Raw genomic sequence first — 24,078 nt, forward strand, 5'->3', positions numbered from 1 at the left:
TGTTAGTTATTGCAGGACCAGCTGTGATCAATCATAACATGCTCCTCAATTAGTTTATTAATAAACTTCACTATGTAGAAAATTACATGGTGACAGTATGGTTGAAGGAAAATAGTGTGGTAAAACCACTAAAATTGTGCTCAAGTTAACATGAAAGTACACATTTTTAAAACTACTTGGTAAACTACAATTCCTGAGTAAAACTAATAAGGTTACTTTAATAAGGCACATTACTCCAGTGCTTCAGCAACTCCATTGGCTCTGTTCACTCACATATTGATTTAAGGACTCTGATTTTAATCTGCAAAGCAGTTCATTGATTCACTCCAGATTACATGTGTAATAATCTGCACTGAAGTGTAAAAACCATGAGAGGTAGGGGTTTTTCTTATGGTGTGTTTAAGTTATGAAAAGCATTACCCACAATTATGAGCAATGCAGTATCTTTGGATTGCTTTTGGAAAAGCCAAATTACAATTTGCTAAATTACACTGGGGAAAAGACTAATGTTTGGAGACATGTCCTGTGGTCTGATGGAGCTAAGATTGAACTGTTGAGCCATAATGAGCAGTGTTACATTTAGAGGACAAAGGGGAAAGCTTACAAGCCTAGGAACACCACCCCAACTGTGAAGTATGGGGGCGGCAGCGTCATGTTGTGGGGCTGTTTTGCTGCAGGAGGGACTGGTCCACTTCACAGCACAGAGGGCATCATGAAGAAAGAACATTATGGAGAAATACTGAAGCAACATCTCAAGACATCAGCCAGGACATTCAAACTTGGCCACAAATCAGTCTTCCAAACAGAGCATGGCCCTAATCATACTGCCAAATTAGTTTGCTTTTAAGGACAACAGAGTGAATGTTTTGCAGTGGCCATCACAGAGCCCTGATCTCAATCCTATAGAACATTTGTGGACAGAGTTGAAAAAGCTTGTGCAAGCAAGACAGCCAACAAATCTGACTCAGTGACACCAATTCTGTCAGGAGGAATGGGCCAAAATTCCTGCAAACTATTGTGAGAAGCTTGTGGAAGGAGACCCAAAACATTTGACCAAAGTTATACAGTTTAAAAACAAGCTAAACAATAAACAAGGAAATGTGTGTAAACTTTTGACTTGAATTTCTCTCATTATTGTGGCATTTAGCAAATGTAATTGTTTTAGGTAAACCTAACAGACCTACAATAGTAAACGTTAAGTATGATTCAACATCAGACATTTAAAAAAAAGGTTATCATCCTTGTTTTAGAGTGCATGTAAACTTCTGGTTTCAACTGTATATATATATATATATATATATATATATATATATATATATATATATATATATCACCATTGCATTGAGTCTTCCACAGTTTATGCGTAATATGTAAAGACTTGCCAAAACTTGGTCTCCTTTTTGCCATGACAGCCAGAGAAGCTGAAATGGCAATAAAATCTAAATGCTCTCCCTCTCTGTCTAAAGTTTTGCCATTCTTATAAATCAAAACAAAAGTCCGCCGTTGTTCCCGCCCCGCCGTGATGACGTCAGCGCTGACGCGTTCATTCAGCGCCGAGTCTTCAGAGCTGAGGTGAGTCGTTGACGCTTTTTCTCGTGTTTACACAACAATAAAACACACTTTACAGTTTATTAAAGCGACAATCTGCGACTAGTTTCTGCATTGAGTTCACCTCTATCAGTGTGTCTGCTGACCAAAACAATACAGCAGGCAGAGAGGAGCTCTGCGAGGACAATATGAGTGAATGTGTTTGTTTACTGTGTGAGGGAATAATGGGAATCTTCTGCGGCAGATATATGAACTTTAATAGCAGTGCTGTGCTAATGCTAGCAATCTAATTTATTGGTCGATATGTAAAAGAAATATTTATTTAAATACTCATCAGTATTATCAAAATTAACACAATCCTCTTTATTTCATGTCAGTAGTTCTTGTTTTTCTCTCACTCATAAGTTAATTATATTGGCTTCAGTTTACCGAGCAAATTACTTAATCATATAAAGAGTCTCCTATATAACATCATACTATTTATTTCCTCAGTCAGTGTATATGAATCAGATTTCTCTGTTCTCCTGAAGCTCTCCTGCCATCAGTGAAAGACAAAGACAGAGTTTATTGAAGGACAGTGAGAAGATGAGTGATCCAGAACCCTTCAGAATTAAACAGGAAGAGACTGAAGAACTAATAGGTTTGTGTTTATTCATTACTCTTCAATAATGAGGCTGAAGAACAGTGTGGTTAATAATATTTAAGCACTTCATCAGTTTTAGCACTTTTTTCATATTAATTTTATCTTAAGACTTGTTATGATCAGAATAGAGACCTGCCTAAATTAACTTTACATCTCAAACATTATGATTTTAACCAAGTAACATTAAACATCAAAATTATAATGACACGCTTTATTGACATTTTATTCATGATTGTTTGCCTGTATGGTTAGAAACTATTCAAGAGTGTAAAACACTAGCAGATTAACATGTGACTTATTCATTTTCAGATGTGATGGTGAAGGAGGAGAGCGAAGAACTGAGTGAAGATGAGGAGAAACATCATGTCAAAACTGAAATCAAAGCTCACATAATTACTGAAGATGCAATGGAAAGAACAGCCATGAAATGTTTCACCTGCACTCAGTGTGGAAAGAGTTACAGCCACGAATACAATCTCAAGCGTCACATGAAGATCCACACTGGAGAGAAACCTTACAAGTGTTCCTACTGCAACCAGAGTTTCAATTGTTCAGGAAGCCTGAATAATCATGAGAGGATCCACACTGGAGAGAAAACGCACAGATGTGATCAATGCGGCAAAACATTTTTGAGTTCTTCAGATCTGATGAGACATCTTGAAGTTCATACAAAGGAGAAGCCTTACTCATGTGCAGAGTGTGGAAAGAGTTTTACAACACAAGCACATTTTAAAGCACATCAGAAGATCCACACTGGCGTGAAAGAGTTTGTCTGCTTTGAGTGTGAGAAGAGTTTCTTTAGAGCTGAACAACTGAAGCTGCACCAGAGGATTCACACTGGAGAGAAACCGTACAAGTGTTCACACTGCGACAAGACATTCAGATGGTTACAAACAATGAAAACACATGAGAGGACTCACACTGGAGAGAAACCCTTCACATGTACTCAGTGTGGGAAGAGTTTCAGGCAATCATCATCCTTTTATAAACACATAAAGATCCACACTGGAGAGAAAACACACATATGCGATCAGTGCGGGAAAATATTTTTAAGGCCTTCAAATCTGGAGAAACATCTTAGACTTCATACAAATGGGAAGCTTTATTCATGCGCTGAGTGTGGAAAGAGTTTCACAACATCGTCACGTTTTAAAGACCATCAGAAGATCCACGCTGGTGTGAGAGAGTTTGTGTGCTTTACATGTAAGAAGAATTTTTTTACATCTGGAGACTTGAAGAAGCACCAGAAGATCCACACTGGAGAGAAACCGCATGCGTGTTCACACTGCAACAAGAGATTTACTAATTCAGGACAGCTGAAAGTACATGTGAGGATTCACACTGGAGAGAAACCGTACACGTGTACTCAGTGTGGGAAGAGTTTCACACAATTATCACACCTTACAGATCACACAAGGACACACACTGGAGAGAAACCGTTCGTTTGTTCTCAGTGTGGGAGGAATTTCGCACAATTATCAAACCTTATAGATCACATGAGGATCCACACTGGAGAGAAAACACACAAATGTGATCAGTGCGGGAAAACATTTTTGAGGCCTGCAGATCTGAAGAAACATCTTAGAGTTCACACAAAGGAGAAGCCTTATTCATGAGTGTGCAAAGAGGTTTACTCAACAATTCCATTTTAAAGTATATCAGAAGACCCACACTGGAGAGAAACCGTACACACACTCGGTGTTGGAAGAGTTTTGCTTGATCGTCCACCCTAATGAACAAAGATAGTGGTGGAAGGGGGGATTCTTCAAGGTGAAGATAACTAAAGTAAGAAACTCTGGTTATTTCTAGTGAGTTAGGAATCATCTGATTGGTGGATCATGCGTTAGTTAATGCAGGACCAGCTGTGATCAATCATAACATGCTCCTTAATTAGTTTTTCAAATAAACTTCGCCAAGTAAAAAATGGCGTAGCGAAGGTTCCGGTGACGTCATCTATCTGAAAGAGAGATAAACTTCCCTTGATACACGCGTGAATGCGTCAGACTGAAACGCAAGGTCGTCCGTCAGGTTTTCGCAGTTCAATATGTTGCAAAGTTCAAGCTTGGTGAACTCTGACCTCCAAAATCGCATCATTTGACTGTGTGAGACCAATCGAGGGTCAAAACATGACCTCTCTGGACAGAAATGTAAAGTATGGAGCAATCGCTCACTTTTTTAAATGTCTAATCATCTTGTTTAATCCCGCCGCTTTTCGCAATGGCGTACGACAGAATTACACAAGCTCATATCTAGTGTGACCGCAGCTTTAATCAAAAGATAGCAGAGGCGATAACGCCAATTGGAAAAGCATTAGACCGCGTTCAAAACATAGACCAGGTGATGAGCTAAATGATAAAAGTGATGAGACAACAAGACCTTAAACTGCTCGACCAAGAAGGGAGGTCACGACGGGGAAATATAAAGATCTACAATGTCCCGAGGGGGCATCGATGACACAGTTTATAGAGAAGTTTCTACCTGATGTGCTGAAGATTACGCCGACTACAGAACTTGATATTGAGAGAGCTCATCCAGTGCTCGCCCTAAAACCAACAGGTAAAAGAGGAGAAATAATCTAATTCCACCGCTACAAATTAAAGTGGAGATTCTACGCAAAGCCTGGGGAAAAAAAAAGGTGGCGATATACTTTGATCAAGATTACTCTCTAACGGTTCTGCAGAAATGCACGAAAGATACTGAGGCGAAACGAGTATTAAAACAGCAGCACATACGCTTCCAGGTCCCTTCACCAGCTAAACTTCAGGTGTTTTATGAGGATGGGACACGACTGTATCAGATGGCAGAGGAGCCGACTTCAGATATGAAGGACAGAGGACTGCCCGTTAATTAACAACAGGTGATTTAATTATGATGTGTAATCCATGACAGTAGCATGTTACCAGTATCTCATTTTGAACAAAATATTAGCGCATATAAAAATATGGTGACTACTTTTTGGTCTGTGTATTTGTACCGCCCCTTCTCTGCTGATTAAATATGCTGCATCCACAGAGCTCACAAACTGCGCTTCTCATTTTGTTGTTGAGTTTATTTTTTCATTTGCTTCAAGCTATTATTTCTTACATTTTTCTTTTGTTTACTTTTGTAGTTCAGGGAAAGATAATTTTGTACAAAGTCAATCACAAGCATTCTGAATTTAGGTGTATTTGTTGTGGAGGTTGCTGATGGTTTCACTTTCTCTTTCATAAGATGTATGCAATTGCCAAAAAATGCTGTTTTTATCATAATTTGAGTTAATAATATAATTTTTTTTAGCCGAATACTTACTAGATAAATGGAGATATTTAAAAACTGCCCTGTTGTTTATTGTTTTTAGAAAATACTTTAATACTTTCCGGATGCCATTTAAAATGAAAATTACAAAATTAAAAGATCATGTATGTATGTGATGTATGTGTGTGTGTTAGGGTCATCACGATTCTGGAATTTGTTACCAATCTATACTGTTTATATATATATATATATATATATATATATATATATATATATATATATATATATATATATATATATATATATACACGATCACATAAATTATATTTGTGTGTATACAGTTAAATAAAGTATTTTAAAGATTTTTTTCTTCTTTTTTAAATATTTCCCAAATGATGTTTAACAAAGCAAGGAAATTTTCACAGTATGTCTGATAATATTTTTTCTTTTGGAGAAAATCTTATTTGTTTTATTTTGACTAGAATAAAAGCAGTTTTATTTTTTTAAACACCATTTTAAGGTCAAAATTTTTAGTCCCTTTAAGCAGATTTTTTTTCTAACAGTCTACAAAACAAACCATTGTTATACAATAACTTGCCTAATTACCCTAACCTGCCTAGTTCACCTAATTAACCTAGTTAAGCCTTTAAATGTCTTTTACAGCATTATTTACTGTCATCATTACAAAGATAAAATAAATCAGCTATTAGGGATGAGAAATTAAAACTATTATATAGATATTTGTTTAAAAAAGTCTGCTCTCCGTTAAACAGAAATTAGGGGAAAAAATAAAAGGGGCTAATAATTCTGACTTCAACTGTGTGTATATATATATATATATATATATATATATATATATATATATATATATATATATATATACTTACTTTCTTTGTTATATCAGATTTTTGTAACACTTTAAATGTTTCTTTTTTCATATATTTATTACTTGAATCTAACATGACAATATTGCGTTGAGTCCTCCACAGTTTATGCGTGATTTGTAAAGATTTATGTCATTTTTAAAAATAAAAACAAAAGGCCGCCGTTGCTCCCGCTTCGCCGTGATGACGTCAACACTGACGCGTTCATTCAGCGTCGAGTCTTCAGAGCTGAGGTGAGTCGTTGACGCTTTTTCTCGTGTTTACACAACAATAAAACACACTTTACAGTTTATTAAAGCGACAATCTGCGACTAGTTTCTGCATTGAGTTCACCTCTATCTGTGTGTCTGCTGACCAAAACAACACAGCAGGCAGAGAGAAGCTCTGAGAGGACAATATGAGCTCAATGTTTGTTTACAGTGTGAGTTTTCCCTCATTTGTGATTATTTCGATAAATATGATCTGTGAAGGGAATTTTCTGCAGCAGATATGTGAACTATGATGCAGAAAACAAAAGTAATAGTTTGTGGAGCTCTGTTTTCTAAATGTTTTTGTTTCTGTACATTAATGTGCTGCTGCTAGTCATCTTATAACTTTATTAATTGATATTTAAACTTGATATTTATATAAATGCGATCTTATATTGTATTTAGTCTGAGGCTAATCAATATTATCAGTATTAACAAAATCCTCTTTATTTCATGTCAGTAGTTCTTGTTTTTCTCATTCATTATACTGCTGTCTTCAGATCTATAAATTGCCACATTAAGTTAATGTTATTGCTGTCAGCTCACTGAGCAAATTATTTAGTCACATATTGTGTCTCCTATAGAATATAACTAGATAACATACTATTTATTTCCTCCATCAGTGTAAATGAATCAGATTTCTCTGTTTGTTCTCCTGAAGCTCTGCCGCCATCAGTGAAAGACAAAGACAGAGTTTATTGAAGGACAGTGAGAAGATGAGTGATCCAGAACCCTGCAGAATTAAACAGGAAGAGACTGAAGAACTAATAGGTTTGTGTTTATTCATCACTCTTCAATTTGACTGTGGTGTGCAGTTTGTCGCAAAATGGCTGCCGTCGCATCATCCAGATGGATGCTGCACACTGGTGGTGGTGGATGTAAAGTTATTTACAGTGCCCAGAAAAGCGCTGTATGAATGTAAAGAATTATTATTATAAGAATTACTAATGATTTACTTGATTAAGAGTAAAAGTACACATATTTAAAAGTACACGTTACCCAATAATTTTACTGAAGTAAATGTAATTCGTTTAAACCCACCTCTGGTTACGTCCCACAGATCGCACTAATGTTTTTCTCTTCTTTTTCAATGTTTTATAACCTGTTTTAACACATTTTAGTCATTTTTATTGTTTGTTTTTATTTTTCGTATACTTGTCTCTTTTATTCTTGCTTATGTAAAGCACATTGAATTGCCACTGTGTATGAAATGTGCTATATAAATAAACTTGCCCTGCCTTACATGTAACTAGTTACTCCTCAACACTGCCTGTACTGTAGGGTAGTTTACAGTTTAACCCAAAGAATGAGCAGTCTGGTAGATGAAGAAGAGCCGGAGTCAGAGATTTAAATAAATAAATCAAGTTTACTGAAGATAGTTTGCAGTTTTATCCGCAGAAGCCAGCTTCAACACTCGCAATGAGTTCCTAGGCCGCTTTGCTTACAATCACCAATCAATAATAATTATACTCACACATAACGTCATTAACTGCGTCATACATACAGGTGTTCTAACCTGATTGGTTAAAACACAGATAGACTGGGAAATTATCTTGTGGGGTTCGTGCGTATATTCTGAACAATATCTTAAGCATAAACGTCAGACATCCCTTAGACTGATTAGAGCTGACTCCAGACCTGTGAAATGGATCAACAATCAAATAGAACACACACACTTTAAGTATAATCTGTTTCTTATCCAAGGCTGAGTGTACTCTCAGCCGTCTTTATCAAAACTGGTTTAAAACCAGTATAATCTACATTCAGGCAGTTATATTCTTACTACACAAAGTCTATCTTGAATAAAAGAAGAATCACTTTAATAGATTTAACCGTAAAAATAGCAAAATCACTTTAGATATTTTAGATAGTAATAACTACTAGAAATAACAATAGAAACAGTTGCTTCCAGTCCTCAGTTCCACTCAAGATCTCCATGACCTCTGTCCTAGTTGGGTGGCTTCTGAAAATAGGTATAAAGAGACAGGCAAATGCACTGAACATTCTTATATTAAGCAATGTGTTAACTTACTCATTAATTCAAATCAATTCACAGTTAAATACTGACAAACAGGATGATGGAAAGGATAAACGTTGGTCCATGATGAGACGGATTGGAAAGCAGAAATCCGAATCCTTCAGTATGGTTAGAAACTATTCAAGAGTGGCGCATGCTGTAAAACACTAGCAGATTAACATGTGACTTACTCATTTTCAGATGTGAAGGTGAAGGAGGAGAGTGAAGAACTGAGTGAAGATGAGGAGAAACATCATGTCAAAACTGAAATCGAAGCTCAGACAAAGACTGAAGAAGGTTTTTTAATGAGAAGAACAGCCGTGAAATGTTTCACCTGCACTCAGTGTGGAAAGAGTTTCAGCCATGAATACAATCTCAGGCGTCACATGATGATCCACACTGGAGAGAAACCTTACAAGTGTTCATATTGCGAGAAGAGCTTCAATTGTTCAGGAAACCTGAATAATCATGAGAGGATCCACACGGGGGAGAATACACACAAATGTGATCAGTGTGGAAAGAGTTTCACAACACCGTCACATTTTAAAGACCATCAGAAGATCCACACTGGTGTGAGAGAGTTTGAGTGTTTGACATGCAATAAGACTTTCTTTACATCTGGAGACTTGAAAAAGCACCAGAAGATCCACACTGGAGAGAAACCGTACGTGTGTTCGCACTGCAACAAGAGATTTACTCATTCAGCACAGCTGAAAGTACATGAGAGGACTCACACTGGAGAGAAACCGTACACGTGTACTCAGTGTGGGAGGAATTTCGCACAGTTATCAAACCTTATAAATCACATGAGGATCCACACTGGAGAGAGACCGTTCACATGTACTCAGTGTGGGAAGAATTTCACTCAGTTATCGCACCATACAGATCACATGAGGATCCACACTGGAGAGAGACCGCACAAATGTGATCAGTGCAGTAAGACATTTTTGAGGCCTTCAGATCTGAAGAAACATCTTAGAGTTCATACAAAGGAGAAGCCTTACTGTGTGCCCACATCGAAAGCGGCGACAACATCAAAGTAGCTGTAGGTCATTCAATTTTAATAGTAGCTGGCGGTAGGGCTGTGCAATTAATCGAAAATCCGTTTTCGATTTTGGCTTGTAACGATTATGAAAAACCATTAATCGGGATAAACGATTATTCCATCACGTACCGCCCCCTTTCCAGTTGTACACCTGTGAAAGCTCTTTGCCTCTGCAAAGCTCAGTTCCACGTGAAAATGACTGAAAGCATGTGCTGTACTGTAACTTTTGCAGCACGAGATGTGCATCATTCATGTTTTTAAAAGCGCAAAAGAGCAGGTGCTGTTGTGTGTGTGCACCGCGCTTAGCCTCGGACAGGTAGCATGTGTGTGTTTCCACGTGCGCCGCGCTTAGCCTCGGATAGCAGAGCACACACACATCTAACACGATCTTAATATGAGCGCTTTAATGGTCAAATACATGCACATTTGTGTCAAAGCGCGGTGTTTAGTGATTATTCATATTAACCCTTATTTGTGTAATAAACAAACAAGTTGAGAATCAAAAGACGCGTGAAAGAGAAACCATATCAGAGCCGCACGATTCTTAAAGTGACAGCGTGCGGTATTCCTGCTGCTGCCGACTGTTTTTAATATTGATCAATAATAAAATCAAAAATACAGTGAAGTTGCTTAAAGCGCAGTTTAAACAACAGATTTGATAACTCATTTCTAATTTATGATTTATTTTATCTTTGCTATGATGACAGCACATTACATTTTACTAGACATTTTTCAAGATACTAGTATTCAGCTTAAAGTGACATTCAAAGGCTTAATTAGGGTTGTAGGGATAGTTTACAGTTTAACCCAAAGAATGAGCAGTCTGGTAGATGAAGAAGAGCCGGAGTCAGAGATTTAAATAAATAAATCAAGTTTACTGAAGATAGTTTGCAGTTTAATTCGCAGAAGCCAGCTTCAACACTCTCAATGAGTTCCTAGGGCGCTCTGCTTACAGTTTCAACAATCGAACAATTATACTCTTTACACAAGTCCAGAAAGGGTGGGATCCAGGTAAACAGTTCTCATTGGTTACAACAGAAATAGACAATTCTAAATACATGCGTCAAAGAAACATAGTATCTACTTCCAGATATGGACGGCCTTAATGTGTGCGTCAAAGAAAGCATTGTATCTGTCTCCAGATATGGATGGCGACCTGATGCCCGGAGGTGAGGTCGCCTTAAGTTATTAGGAGCTGATCTCCGACCTGTAAAAAGCTAAACCAGGAACACAATAGACACAAACGACCATCTGTGTTAAAGACTCAAGGATGTTTCTTGTACGTTCAGCTGTGTTATCAGGCTGGTTCAAGACTGTTTCCATCAACAGTCTGCTGCAATATCTTGGCTACACACAGTCTGTCTCCACACAAAAAGGAATTACATTAAAAATGTATTATACTCATAAACAGATCAATCAAACAGCTATAATATTATAGGCAATATATCAGGACAATAAAACAGGTGTCTTCTTCTCCTCTGTATTGGACCTCCAGTCATAAGAACAGATGGAGAGAGAGAGAGAGAGAGAGAGAGAGAGAGAGAGAGGTCTCCATGACCTATGACCTGGTTTGTGTGTCTCCTGAAAACAAAGTTAAAATAGACAGGCAAAAAGAGAAACAAGGACACAGAACATTCTTGCAGTAAGCAGTTTTAACTTATTCATTAGTTAAAATCAATTCACAGTTAAATACTGAGAAACAGGATGATGAAAAGGATAAACGGTGGTCCATGATGAGACGGATTGGAAAGCAGAAATCCGAATCCTTCAGGGTAAATAGACAAGTCATTGTATAACAGTAGTTTCTTCTGCAGACAATAAAACATATATTTCTTAAAGGGGCTAATAATATCGAGCTATTAAAATAGGTTTCAAAATATTCAAACCTGCTTTTAATCTAGCTGAAATAAAACAAATAAGCCTTTCTCCAGAAGAAAAAAATATTATAGGAAATACTGTAAAGAAATTCCTCTGTTAAACATCATTTGGGAAATATTTATATATAAAAAATAAATTCACAGGAGGACGAATAATTTTAACTTCAACTGATAATCGTTTTGAATAATCGTGATTTCAATTATGACCAAAATAATCGCGATTATGATTTTTCCCATAATCGAGCAGCCCTAGCCGGCGGTGACCAGCAGCATGGTGCATCTTCGCCAGTGTGGGCGTCGAGGACAGTTGAAGTCAAGTCAACTTCATGGTTATGAGCTATGACGCTGTTCAGTGGCAAGCAATCGAAACGTAGAAGTCCAGCGCTTGAGAGGAGTCCAGAGAACAGCCCTGTGAACTTTGGTTCTGACCGCAGCTGTTCTCAGGGATTTGATTATTGCATTCGCTGGATTTCCAGTTATTTATGATGTTTTCTTACAGGAACAGACATTAATAAAAGATACTGGCGAGTTACTGATGTGCATTAGTGTTATTATTTTTCTTTAATAAAGCGGGAATCTCATGCGACAGCACAAAACTGCTTCAGAATATTTCAGATATCTGGACACATATTGGGTGAGTGGAGCAAAGCCACACCACATGCAGCTCGATCTTCCATTGTTAAATGAATCTTATCAGAAGTGCTCAATTTTTTCATGCTAGAAAGTAGTGATGGTGAAATGAAGCTTTCTGAACCAGCGAAGCGTTTCAATTGTATCGGAAAAAGGTTCGTTACTCGAAGCTTTCTAAATCAGAGCTCGATGAGGACCTCTTCTGGTGAAAGTGTGGGAAAGCACTGTGTTGCCATAATGTCAAATGTTCACAACTGACCAACTCATTCATGTAGTAATACAACAACAGCAATATAAACAAATTACTCAATTACTGTAGTTTTTACACAAGATGTATTACATTACACAACTGATGACTGTGGTAAAATCCAAGGTACTGTTAAACACACACTACGATATGCGTTGATTTTCTTTAAAGATAGTCATAAAAAATACGCTAATACACTTTAGTATTGTTCAAAACCTTTTTACTAAAAATACTATTGTAGTTTAGTTTAATTACTGGTGTGTGGGACTGGTGCAGTGCTTTGAAACAAATGTATGTAATAGACGCAGATTCTCTCGCTATACACTTTACTATGAGGGTGTTTAAACCTTTGAATCAAAATTCGAAGCAGTCACGTGGGTAAAGGCGAAAATGAAGCTTCGGACGTCACTGATCACGTGATGATGGCAAAACGAATCAAGCTCCGGTACACTGCTTCACTGCGAGATGTATCGTTTTTTTGATACATGCTTCGAAGCCTCGGCGCACAACGTCACATCACTACTAGAAAGCACGCTTTATGCGGGAATCTAACTGATTTGCTGATAATGCTGCACACATTTTCTAAATTATTTATAGCATTACCCACAATTATCAGCAATGCAGTTTCTATTGATTGCTTTAAGAAGCTTCTTAAGCCGCATCTCAATATGTATCTTTTGCTTTTTTATTGTTTTATTGATTATTGTGCGTGACTTTTGGCTCGTTACTGGGATTTTATGTAAGCTTGTAATTCTGGCTTGGGCTGCGTTTGTATTTTTTGTTGTAGGATTATTCATTGGTTTAACGCCAGTATGCTTCATAAATGGAAAAAGAAATCTCTCGTAATAAACAACAGATGATTAAATTATGATGTGTAATCCATGACAGTAACATATTACCAGTGTCTCATTTTGAATAAAATATCAGTGACTATAGAAATGTAGTGACTAACCAGTAATATTTACTGTTTGGTCTGTGTATTGGTCCCGCCTCTTCTCCGCTGATTGGACAGATGGGTAAAAGATGACAGTGACTGTTTACAAGCACCATCTTAAGTTCTTATCAGATTTTAGCAACGTTGAGATTAAATTTTTACCTCATTTGTAGGTCATTTAGGCCCAATTGTACCCTTTAAGCCCTTACCTGTTCCATATATCTTAAGCTTGAAGATGTAAGAATAATTGGCAGTGCGTGTGTGTGTGTGTGTGTGTATATATATATATATATATATATATATATATATATATATATATATATATATATATATATATATGAATCGAATATGACATTATTGCGTTTAGTCTTCCACAGTTTATGCGTGATTTGTAAAGTTTTATGTCATTTTTAAAAATAAAAATAAAAGTCCGCCGTTGTTCCCGCCCCACCGTGATGACGTAAGCGCTGACTTGTTCATCCAGCGTCGAGTCTTCAGAGCTGAGGTGAGTCGTTGACGCTTTTTCTCGTGTTTACACAACAATAAAACACACTTTACAGTTTATTAAAGCGACAATCTGCGACTAGTTTCTGCAGTGAGTTCACCTCTATCTGTGTGTCTGCTGACCAAAACAATACAGCAGGCGGAGAGGAGCTCTGAGAGGACAATATGAGTGAATGTGCTTGTTTACAGTGTGAGTTTACCCTCATTTGTGATTATGTCGCTAAATAAGATCTGTGAAGGGAGTAGTTTTTGGAGCTCTCTGTTTTCTAAATCTTATTTGGGATTTTACAGTTTCTGTATTATAATGTGCTGCTGTTAGTAATCTAATCACTTTATTGGATGAAATTTAAACAAGATCTTCATATAAATGCTGTCATATTTTTTGTCTGAAGCTCATCAATATTATCAGAATTAACAAACTCCTCTTTATTTCATGTCAATTGTTTTTTTTTCTCTTATTCATTATACTGATGTCTTCAGGTCTATGATATTCCCACATTAGATTAATTTTATTAGCATCAGCTCATTGCAAATTAACTGCTCATATATTATGTCTCCTATAAGATTTAACATCATACTATTTATTTCCTCAATCAGTGTAAATGAATCAGATTTCTCTGTTTGTTCTCCTGAAGCTCTGCTGCCATCAGTGAAAGACCAAGACAGAGTTTATTGAAGGACAGTGAGAAGATGAGTGATCCAGAACCCTGCAGAATTAAACAGGAAGAGACTGAAGAACTAATAGGTTTGTGTTTATTACATTTATTACAATTTGAGCCAAACACACAAACGCTTTTATTCATGATTGTTTGCCTGTACGGTTAAAAACTATTCATGAAAAAACTAGCAAATTTGGCTGCTGTACGCACTAACAAAAATATATCCACTTATTGTGGACTTCATTGTGGCACAAGACAGGGTTGCCCTTTGTCCCCACTTTTACTTGCAGTTGTGATGGAAGCTCTGGGCTGGAGTGGAACATAAGGTTTCATTTTATGCGGACGAGATGTTATTATATTTGTCACACCCCCTTTCAAGTTTTCCCAAATTGTTAAAGTTACTTTGGTAAACTTTCTGGCTATAAAATCAACATTATAGTGAATTAATGCTTGTTGGAGATGCGGTCAATCTATCAGCCCCTTTTAAAATTAGCCTTTAGAAATTGAAATGCCTATAAAGATTTATATGTGTCCAATTATCAGCTTTTATTATCCAATCTGAAGCAAGATTTTGAGCGATGGGACACCTGCCTTTGTCATTGGGCGGTAGAATTAGTACGGTACAGATGAATGAGCTGCCAAATTGTTGCATATCTTTCAATATCTTCCTTCTTTTCTTACAAAATCGTTCTTCCTTAATTTAAATAATCAGATATCAGCCTTTATCTGGAATAAAAAAAAACACCTCAGATAAGAATCAAGTATGCTGCAGAGACCTCGCGCAAAGGGACGAATGGCACATCCAAATGTTATAGTCAGTATAAGAGCATTGCTATATTGGATGAGCAATGACACCACTGATCCTTCACGGGCGATTCCTGAGCGGTCTTCAGTTGATCCCACCTCTATAGAAGCCTTTTTGTGGTCTAGACTAGCATTCGCACAGCCTATCTATAGTCTGACTTCCAATCCAGTTGTTATATATTCAATTAAAATCTGGAATCAGATGAGGCATTATTTCACTCTTAAAGATTCATTATGGTGGCTTGAGAATGTCAACATACTGTTATACTACATAAACTTATTACTCTTCCGTCTTCTGGGACTATTTTTAGAACGCATCTCCTCCTAGACTGTTCAAACTACAACCACCAAAGTAACTCCAAACCTCCAAACTATACTGAATTAACTTGCTATATCTTTTCCAACTGATCCGACTTACAGTTTTCTGAAAACTGACCCGGAAAATTTGAAAAAGTCCCATTGCCTTAACATTCGACCAAATTTGTGACCTCATAACTTTCCGCCAGATCGCATAAGAGATGTGCGAATAAAGCAGCGTTTCCATCCACTGATTGAAAGAGAAAGAAAATCATCACTTGCTGATAAACGGGCGCCAAATATCAACAGTAAAAACAGAATTTACTGCGGTAGAAGCTGCGTGAATCATTTCTTTATTTAATAAATGAATTTTAACTCAGAGGACAAATGCTGACACACAATGAACATGTGATGGTGTTTGAAGGCATCAGACCCAGAACATAGATGCTCTTGACAGCTCTGGAGGTCATTAAAAATATAATAACACTAATACTGAACCGGTCAATGCGTTTTAGAATGATCAAAACATCATTTCAGATGGTTTACAGTGTGCTCAGCCTGCTGATTTGTCCATTCACACACATTTTAATCGTCACATGATCTCCTTTAACAAAATCATATGACCTTTTTTTAAAGCGCATACTGGAATTTGTTCTGTAAAATAGTTTCCATCACAGTTGATGCGCATCTTTTCTTAACGAATAAAAGTTTATCCTTCTCATTTATGCGCATACATTTTTACCCGTGTTTTCAAAGTTATGTGCATCATGGCGTTTTCATTAATTGTTTTTATACGCATCTCTACATGATTATTAAAATAGGTAGGTGGAAACGTAAGGCTAAGGCGAGAAATAGCGCTTCATCTTTAAAAAAGGGGAGGAGACCGACAGAAACTCTGAGTTAAGAGAATAAAACCTGCTCCTGACTAGGTTAGGTTCACAGAGTAAGTTACCTCAGTAACTGACCCCTAGTAAAAGTTACCTCTCTTTCTTAAACAGGCTTGACTTACCCTGCTCTCTCGAGTTTGACAAACCTGCCATTTTAAAATGGAAAACCCAGAGTTTATCTCAATTCAGGGTTAAAATACTCTTGAGTTTTCACTAAACCTCCTTTCTAAAACAGGGCCAGTAAGGCATACTATCAAAGGTCTGGCAACCTTTTTTAACTCTTGTGTTGGAAATGGACACGCACAACATGACAGTCTGAGAAAAAAGGAACTTGTGTCATATTTTCATGTCATGTATTTTATTTTCTCTATGGACATTTGATTATATATTGTTCCTAGTTCTGGCGTTTTGTTTGCTCTGTACAACTTGGAAAACAAATAAAAAAAATTGTAAAAAAAAAAAACACTAGCAGATTAAAATGTTACTTATTCATTTTCAGATGTGAAGGTGGAGGAGAGTGAAGAACTGAGTGAAGATGAGGAGAAACATCATGTCAAAACTGAAGATTTTTTTTTTAATGGAAAGAACAGCCGTGAAAGGTTTCGCCTGCACTCAATGTGAAAAGAGTTTCAGCCATCAATACAATCTCAAGCATCACATGATGATCCACACGAGCTTCAATTGTTCAGAAAACCTGAATATTTATGAGAGGATCCACAGTGGAGAGAAAACACACAAATGTGATCAGTGCAGCAAAACATTTTTGATTTCTTCAGATCTGAAGAAACATCTTAGAGATCATACTAAAGAGAAGCCTTATTCAAGTGCTGAGTTTGGAATCAGTTTTAGACCGCAGTCGAATTTAAGAAAACATGTTAAGGTCCACACTGGCGTGAAAGAGTTTGTCTGCTTTGAATGTAAGAAGAGTTTCTTTAGAGCTGAACAACTAAAGCTGCACCAGATGATTCACACCGGAGAGAGACCGTACAAGTGTTCACACTGCGACAAGAGATTCAGAAGGTTACAAACATTGAAAACACACGAGATGATTCACACTGGAGAGAAACCATACACATGTTCTCAGTGTGGGAGGAGTTTCAGGCAATCATCATCCCTTAATAATCACATAAGGATCCACACTGGAGAGAAAACACACATATGTGATCAGTGCGGGAAAATATTTTCAAGGCCTTCACATCTGAAGGTCCATCTTAGACTTCATACAAATGAGAAGCTTTATTCATGCGCTGAGTGTGGAAAGAGTTTCACAACATCGTCACACTTTAAAGACCATCAGAAGATCCACACTGGTGTGAGAGAGTTTGCGTGCTCTGCATGCAATAAGAATTTCTTTACATCTGGAGACTTGAAAAAGCACCAGAAGATCCACACTGGAGAGAAACCGCATGTGTGTTCACACTGCAACAAGAGATTTACTACTTTAGGACAGCTGAAAGTACATGAGAGGAGTCACACCGGAGAGAAACCGTACACGTGTACTCAGTGTGGGAAGAGTTTCACACAATCATCAAGCCTTGTAAATCACATGAGGATCCACACTGGAGAGAAACCGTTCACATGTTCTCAGTGTGGGAAGAGTTTCACTCAGTTATCACACTATATAGGACACATGAGCATCCACACTGGAGAGAGACCGCACAAATGCGATCAGTGCGGTGAAACGTTTTTGAGGCCTTCAGATCTGAAGAAACATCTTAGAGTTTATACAAAGGGGAAGCCTTACTGTGTGCCCACATTCAAAGCGGCGAGAGAGTCAAAGTAGCTAAAAGTCATTCATTTTCAATAGTAGCTGGCGGTGAGGAGCAGCATGGTGCATCTTAACCAGAGTGTGTGTCGAGGACAGTTGAAGTCAAGTCAACTTTATGGTAATGAGCTATGACGCGGTTTGGTGTCAGCCAATTGAAATGCAAAAGTCCAGCGCTTGAGAGGAGTCCAGAGAACAGCCCTGTGAACTTTGGTTCTGACCACAGTTGTTCTCAAGGATTTGATTATTGCGGTCGGCGGATTTCCAGTTATTTACGATGTTTTCTTACAGGAACAGACATTAATAAAAGATACTGGCGAGTTACTGATGTGCATTAGTGTTATTATTTTTCTTTAATAAGTGGGAATCTCATGCGACAGCACAAAACTGCTTCAGAATATTTCAGATATATGAGCTGCGTCCCAAATTGCATACTTATGCACTATTCTACGCCATTTTGTAGTATAAATAGTATAAGTAGTGTGTTCACACTGAAAACTTAAAAAAATAATAAGTGCACTTCAATTACCCGGATGATGCACTCATTCAGCCGCTAAAATCACGCACTCAACGACTGCAGGTTTGCTTACGTAGCGGAAGGGGGGGAGCTATCGGGCGCACATGTTGGATTATTTCATTTGTTTTGGATGGTGAAAGCAAAATTCTCCTACGAGAGTGATTATAGCGCCTTCCAATGGTGAATGCGGTTATACTCACGGCAGGTATTATTTGGTAATTCGGTCGTTTATTTCACTGATTTGGCAAACGTCATCAGGGAAACGGTTTGAATTTCCGCTTAGTAAAAAAACATTAGTGTGCCATTTGGGACGACACTACATACATATACTATCCTGTTGAGTGTGTAAGTGCATAAGTACATAGTGTATAGTGTGCCATTTGGGACGCAGCTATGGACACATTGGATAAGTGGAGCAAAGCCACACCACATGCATTGACCATTGTTGACTGAATTTGATAAAAAGTGTGCAACATTTTCATCCGGGACACAAGTTTTATGCGGAAATGTAACTGATTTGCTGCTAATTCTGCACAGGGGCGTGATTTTTCTAAATTATGGAAAGCATTACTATATTTAAAGCTGTGATTCATCAGCGGATCGCTCATATTTCAGCTCATATACAAACCAGCTGATCGACATGACTTTGAAACGCTCCATTGTTCCTATATCTGGGATTATACTCAGTAAACAGAGGTGAGTTCGGTGAACAGATGACCTTCTCGGCCAATCACAGTCATTTCTGTTGAGCATGTGAACACAATGGCAAATATGCACTGTTTAGAAAACGCTCAGTAGAGCTCAAAAGTTAGTGGGAAATGGACCGAATACCAGTATCGTGACAAGCCTAATATACCAAATATATATACATATAAATAAAGGGTTCAGATGCAAAACCTAAATGCCATGTAAAATGTCCTAAAATTAGCATTTTCCCCCGCCTCCTATATTTATGTTCAGTTGTTTCACATTAAAGGCAATGAAAAGAACTTATTCGTCACTATAAAAGTGAAATAACAGAGTCCACACACTACAGTTGGAGAAAAAAAATTGTGATTTTAGGAGAAAATATGAAATGGCGTTTAGAGTTTTTATTTACATCTAAACTCTTTATCTTTTTTCATATATATTACTTGGACCTAATATGACACTATTGCGTTGAGTCTTCCACAGTTTATGCGTGATTTGTAAAGTTTTATGTCATTTAAAAAACTAAAAATAAAAGTCCTCCGTTGTTCCCGCCCCGCCGTGATGACGTCATCACTGACGCGTTCATTCCGCGTCGAGTCTTCAGAGCTGAGGTGAGTCGTTGACGCTTTTTCTCGTGTTTACACAACAATAAAACACACTTTACAGTTTATTAAAGCGACAATCTGCGACTTGTTTCTGCAATGAGTTCACCTCTATCTGTGTGTCTGCTGACCAGAACAATACAGCAGGCAGAGAGCAGCTCTGAGAGGACAATATGAGTGAATGTGTTTGTTTACTGTGTAAGGTTTCAACGTTTGTGATTATTTCGCTAAATAAGATCTGTAATGGGAATCTTCTGCAGCAGATATGTGAACTATGATGCAGAAAACAAAAGTAATAGTTTGTGTTTTTTGTTTCTGTACATTAATGTGCTGCTGTTAGCAATGTAATCACTTTATTGGCATATATTTATACTGGATAGTCATGATCCTCTGATGCTCATTAATATTGTCAGAATCAACAAAATCCTCTTATTTCATGTCCATACTTCTTGTTTTTCTCTCATTCATTATATTGATGTCTTCAGATTGTTCAATTGCCACATTAAGTTAATGTTATTGGTGTCGGCTGATTGAGCAAATTATTTAGTCACATATTGTGTCTCCTATAGAATATAACTAGATAACATACTATTTATTTCCTCAATCAGTGTAAATGACTCAAATTTCTCTGTTTCTTCTCCTGAAGCTCTGCCGCCATCAGTGAAAGACAAAGACAGAGTTTATTGAAGGACAGTGAGAAGATGAGTGATCCAGAACCCTGCAGAATTAAACAGGAAGAGACTGAAGAACTAATAGGTTTGTGTTCATTCATTACTCTTTAATTTGAGCCAAACACAAAAACGCGCTTATTCATGATTGTTTGCCTGTATGGTTAAAAACTAATCAAGAAAAAAACTAGCAAATTTGTCTGCTGTACGCAATAACATTAGTATATCTGCTTGATTTGAACAAGACAGGGTTGCCCTTTGTCCCCACTCTTATTTGCAGTTGTGATGGAAGCTCTAGCTCTGGGCATTCAGCGGGCAGGAGTGGAACATAAGGTTTCATTGTATGCGGACGATATGTTATTATATTTGTCACACCCCCTTTGAGTTTTCCCAAATTGTTAAAGTTACTTAAGCAAAATATCTGGCAATAAAATCAACATTATAGAGTAAAAATGCCTGTTGGAGATGCGGTCAATCTATCATGTTTAGGATCAGCCCCTTTTTAAAAAAATTGAATCGCACCTGTATTTTCCCGGTCATGGCTAGGCGTGTATCGGCAAACAAATACAACCCTGATTTTGCTGAATAAACAGTGATCCACCAGATCCTATATGTATGTAAGTTAGTATAGTTTACTGTTGAACAACTCATTTTATCATGGTAAAATAACACAGAAATGTAATTATAAGCCTTCAATCTCCTCCTGAAGCTCTGACGGACTGCTATGACAAACTGTCAACAACTATCAATGACAGTGACACGCCTTATTTTTATAGCTTTAAATTACTGGCCAAAAACAAACTGTTTACAAAAATGAAGATCTGCAGCTACATCAGCATGATAACCTTAATTGACCAAAACCGTCTTGCGGGACATTTTAATGCAAGTGTATTTTTTTTATTTGGGCTATACCGGTTGTAGATCATTTACAATCAAAATTTTAGTGTATTAAAGAAATGGGGGGACACAGTGAAAAGTTGCTGGAATTTGAGGCTACAAAGTTCTGAAAGTTGCAAGTACCGGTCTACAAAGTCTACAACCGGGACCTTTACTCATAAGCAGGCGTGTGGCACACTTGGTTTGAAACAAGGTCTAGGAAGGACGTGATTTCGCTGTCTGATCTTTATATTGATGGAAACCTTGCTTCTTTTGAACATCTAGCACAGAAATATGACATTCCCAAATCACACATCTATAGGTACTTGCAACTTTCAGAACTTTGTAGCCTCAAATTCCAGCAACTTTTCACTGTGTCCCCCCATTTCTTTAATACACTAAAATTTTGATTGTAAATCTTTCAGCAATACAAGCAATTTTCTCATCATCCATGTGCCTCAGACATGCTGTACAGTGGCGTAGCGGACGGGCCCGCAGGGCACGCACCGCGGGGGGGCCCCGCGTGATTAGGGGGCCCCACGTCGTCGCGATTTTTAATAATTGAAAATCCAGGAACCGCAATAATCAAACTCTTGGGAACAACTGTGGCCGGAACCAAAGTTTACAGGTCTGTGTTCTCTGAATTCCGCTCAGGCGGTGGACTACTTCATTCTGATTGCTTGCCGCCGAACCGCGTCATGGCCAATGAAGACGCGCCGCTGTTTCTCGCCGCCGGTTCTCGTTAAAAAATGAATGACTTCTGGCCTCTTTGACGCTCTCGCCACTTTCGGTTTGTGATAGCTCCTCAGTTTGTGAAGGATTCCCCGCGTTGTCGCTCCACCCCGCCTCCTTTCCCCGCTCCTCAATTTGTGACATAGATATATATACACTAGATATCGCATAGGGACCCTGAGCATGCGTCAATAGCGCCGCCACATTGGTACAGTGCTCCCAGGACAAATGTCATTCAACCGCACTAGTCAGGACAGTAATATTACGTGAAGATGCTCGACTTAAGCGCTGTCTACGAGTGTAGTAACGAGAAAACAAAGCACAAAGGCAGAACATTTCATAGGATTAAGTTTTTTATGTTTTTGTATGTTTTGAAATTTGTGCTAAACAGGTCACGTTATTGATAATAGCTAGTCACTTACTGCATTCACCATAAGGCAAAGTAACACCAACTCGCACTAAACACTCGGTTTATGCTAGGTTTGTTGAATAAATCAGCAAACAATGCAAAAGAAATATGACAAAGAGATGCTGCGCTGCCAGAAACTTATTATTGTCGGCTAACGAACGAGTCGTTCATAACAGAGATTCATTCACAAATGAATCGCTCCCTCCGTCAGTATGAGAAGTGAAAGCAGGAGAGGAGCTGTGTTTCAGCACATGATTAGATCAAATTTAACAGGGAGAGTGAATAGTACATTTCCATACACACAAACACAAGCTTTTTGTCAGGAAAGCCCGTGCGATAAGTGATCCATCAATGTAGAAAAGTGGTCAAATAAACATTTTCATAATTAAAAAAAAAATGCATACTAACATCCAGGAAAACTCCCGATCATAGATATATGTGTATATATATATATATATATATATATATATATATATATATATATATATATATATATATATATATATATATCTGTATATATATATATCTGTATATATATATATATATATATATATATATATATATATATATATATATATATATATATATATCTGTATATACACCCCCCCTCCCCGGCTTCTACTTGGGGGCCCCGTCGGTGATCCCTGCAGGGGGGCCTCCGCATTTTGCGCTATACAATACACTACAAAATTGTTCATCGTTTGCACTTGTCTAAACTCAGACTCTCTAAGATCAATGCCGACATGATCCTGCTACCCTGCTGCACATGTTCTGGACATGTCCAAAGCTTTAAATATACTGGATTAGTATTTTTGAGACCTTCTCTAAAGCATTTAGGGTGAAGCATCACCATTTCTCGTGTCGTTCGGGGTGGCCCCTGAGAACACTCCTCTCAACACAAGACAACTGAACATGTTATCTTTGGTTCTCCTCTGGCTAGAAGACTGATATTGTTTAAATGGAAAGACCCTGTTCCACCAACACATACTCACTGGATAAGAGGAGTGATGTCTCATCTTAAGTTGGAGACAATAAGGCATACAAGGGTCTGTCAAGACATTTTATAAGGTCTGGCAACCTCAAGTAGTTTGATTACTGATGTCCATGTAAACACCGTCACCGTCTTTTTCCCCTGCGTCCTTGTGTTTGTTTAGCCTCTGTGGAAATCAGCGCGTGCCCAAACTGAAACTCCCCTTTTTATGCAAACCCTTTCCCTCTTCTGACACTCCCACCTAAACAGAGCTGGACACACCCACTTTCCTGACTTATTTCAAATTAAAAGTGTGAAAACAGGGTTTCATGGCCCTTTAACTCGTGTGATGGAAACGGACGCAAACAACATGACAATCTGAGAAAAAAGC

General features: G+C 37.7%; 1 protein-coding gene across 1 annotated transcript; it reads left to right on the plus strand.

The window, feature by feature from the left end:
• Positions 1-1,522: 1,522 nt before the first annotated feature.
• Positions 1,523-18,547, plus strand: LOC101884504 (uncharacterized). Its single transcript, XM_073936760.1, has 9 exons — positions 1,523-1,572; positions 2,079-2,188; positions 2,501-3,805; positions 6,467-6,542; positions 7,219-7,328; positions 8,776-9,616; positions 14,447-14,493; positions 16,694-16,698; positions 16,994-18,547. The coding sequence occupies exons 1-9, from the start codon at positions 1,523-1,525 to the stop codon at positions 18,239-18,241; spliced, it is 3,792 nt and encodes a 1,263-aa protein (XP_073792861.1). The 3' UTR covers positions 18,242-18,547.
• The last annotated feature ends 5,531 nt before the right edge of the window (positions 18,548-24,078 follow it).

This window comes from Danio rerio, chromosome 22 (genome assembly GCF_049306965.1).
Source record: "Danio rerio strain Tuebingen ecotype United States chromosome 22, GRCz12tu, whole genome shotgun sequence".
Classification (NCBI taxonomy): Eukaryota; Metazoa; Chordata; class Actinopteri; order Cypriniformes; family Danionidae; genus Danio; species Danio rerio.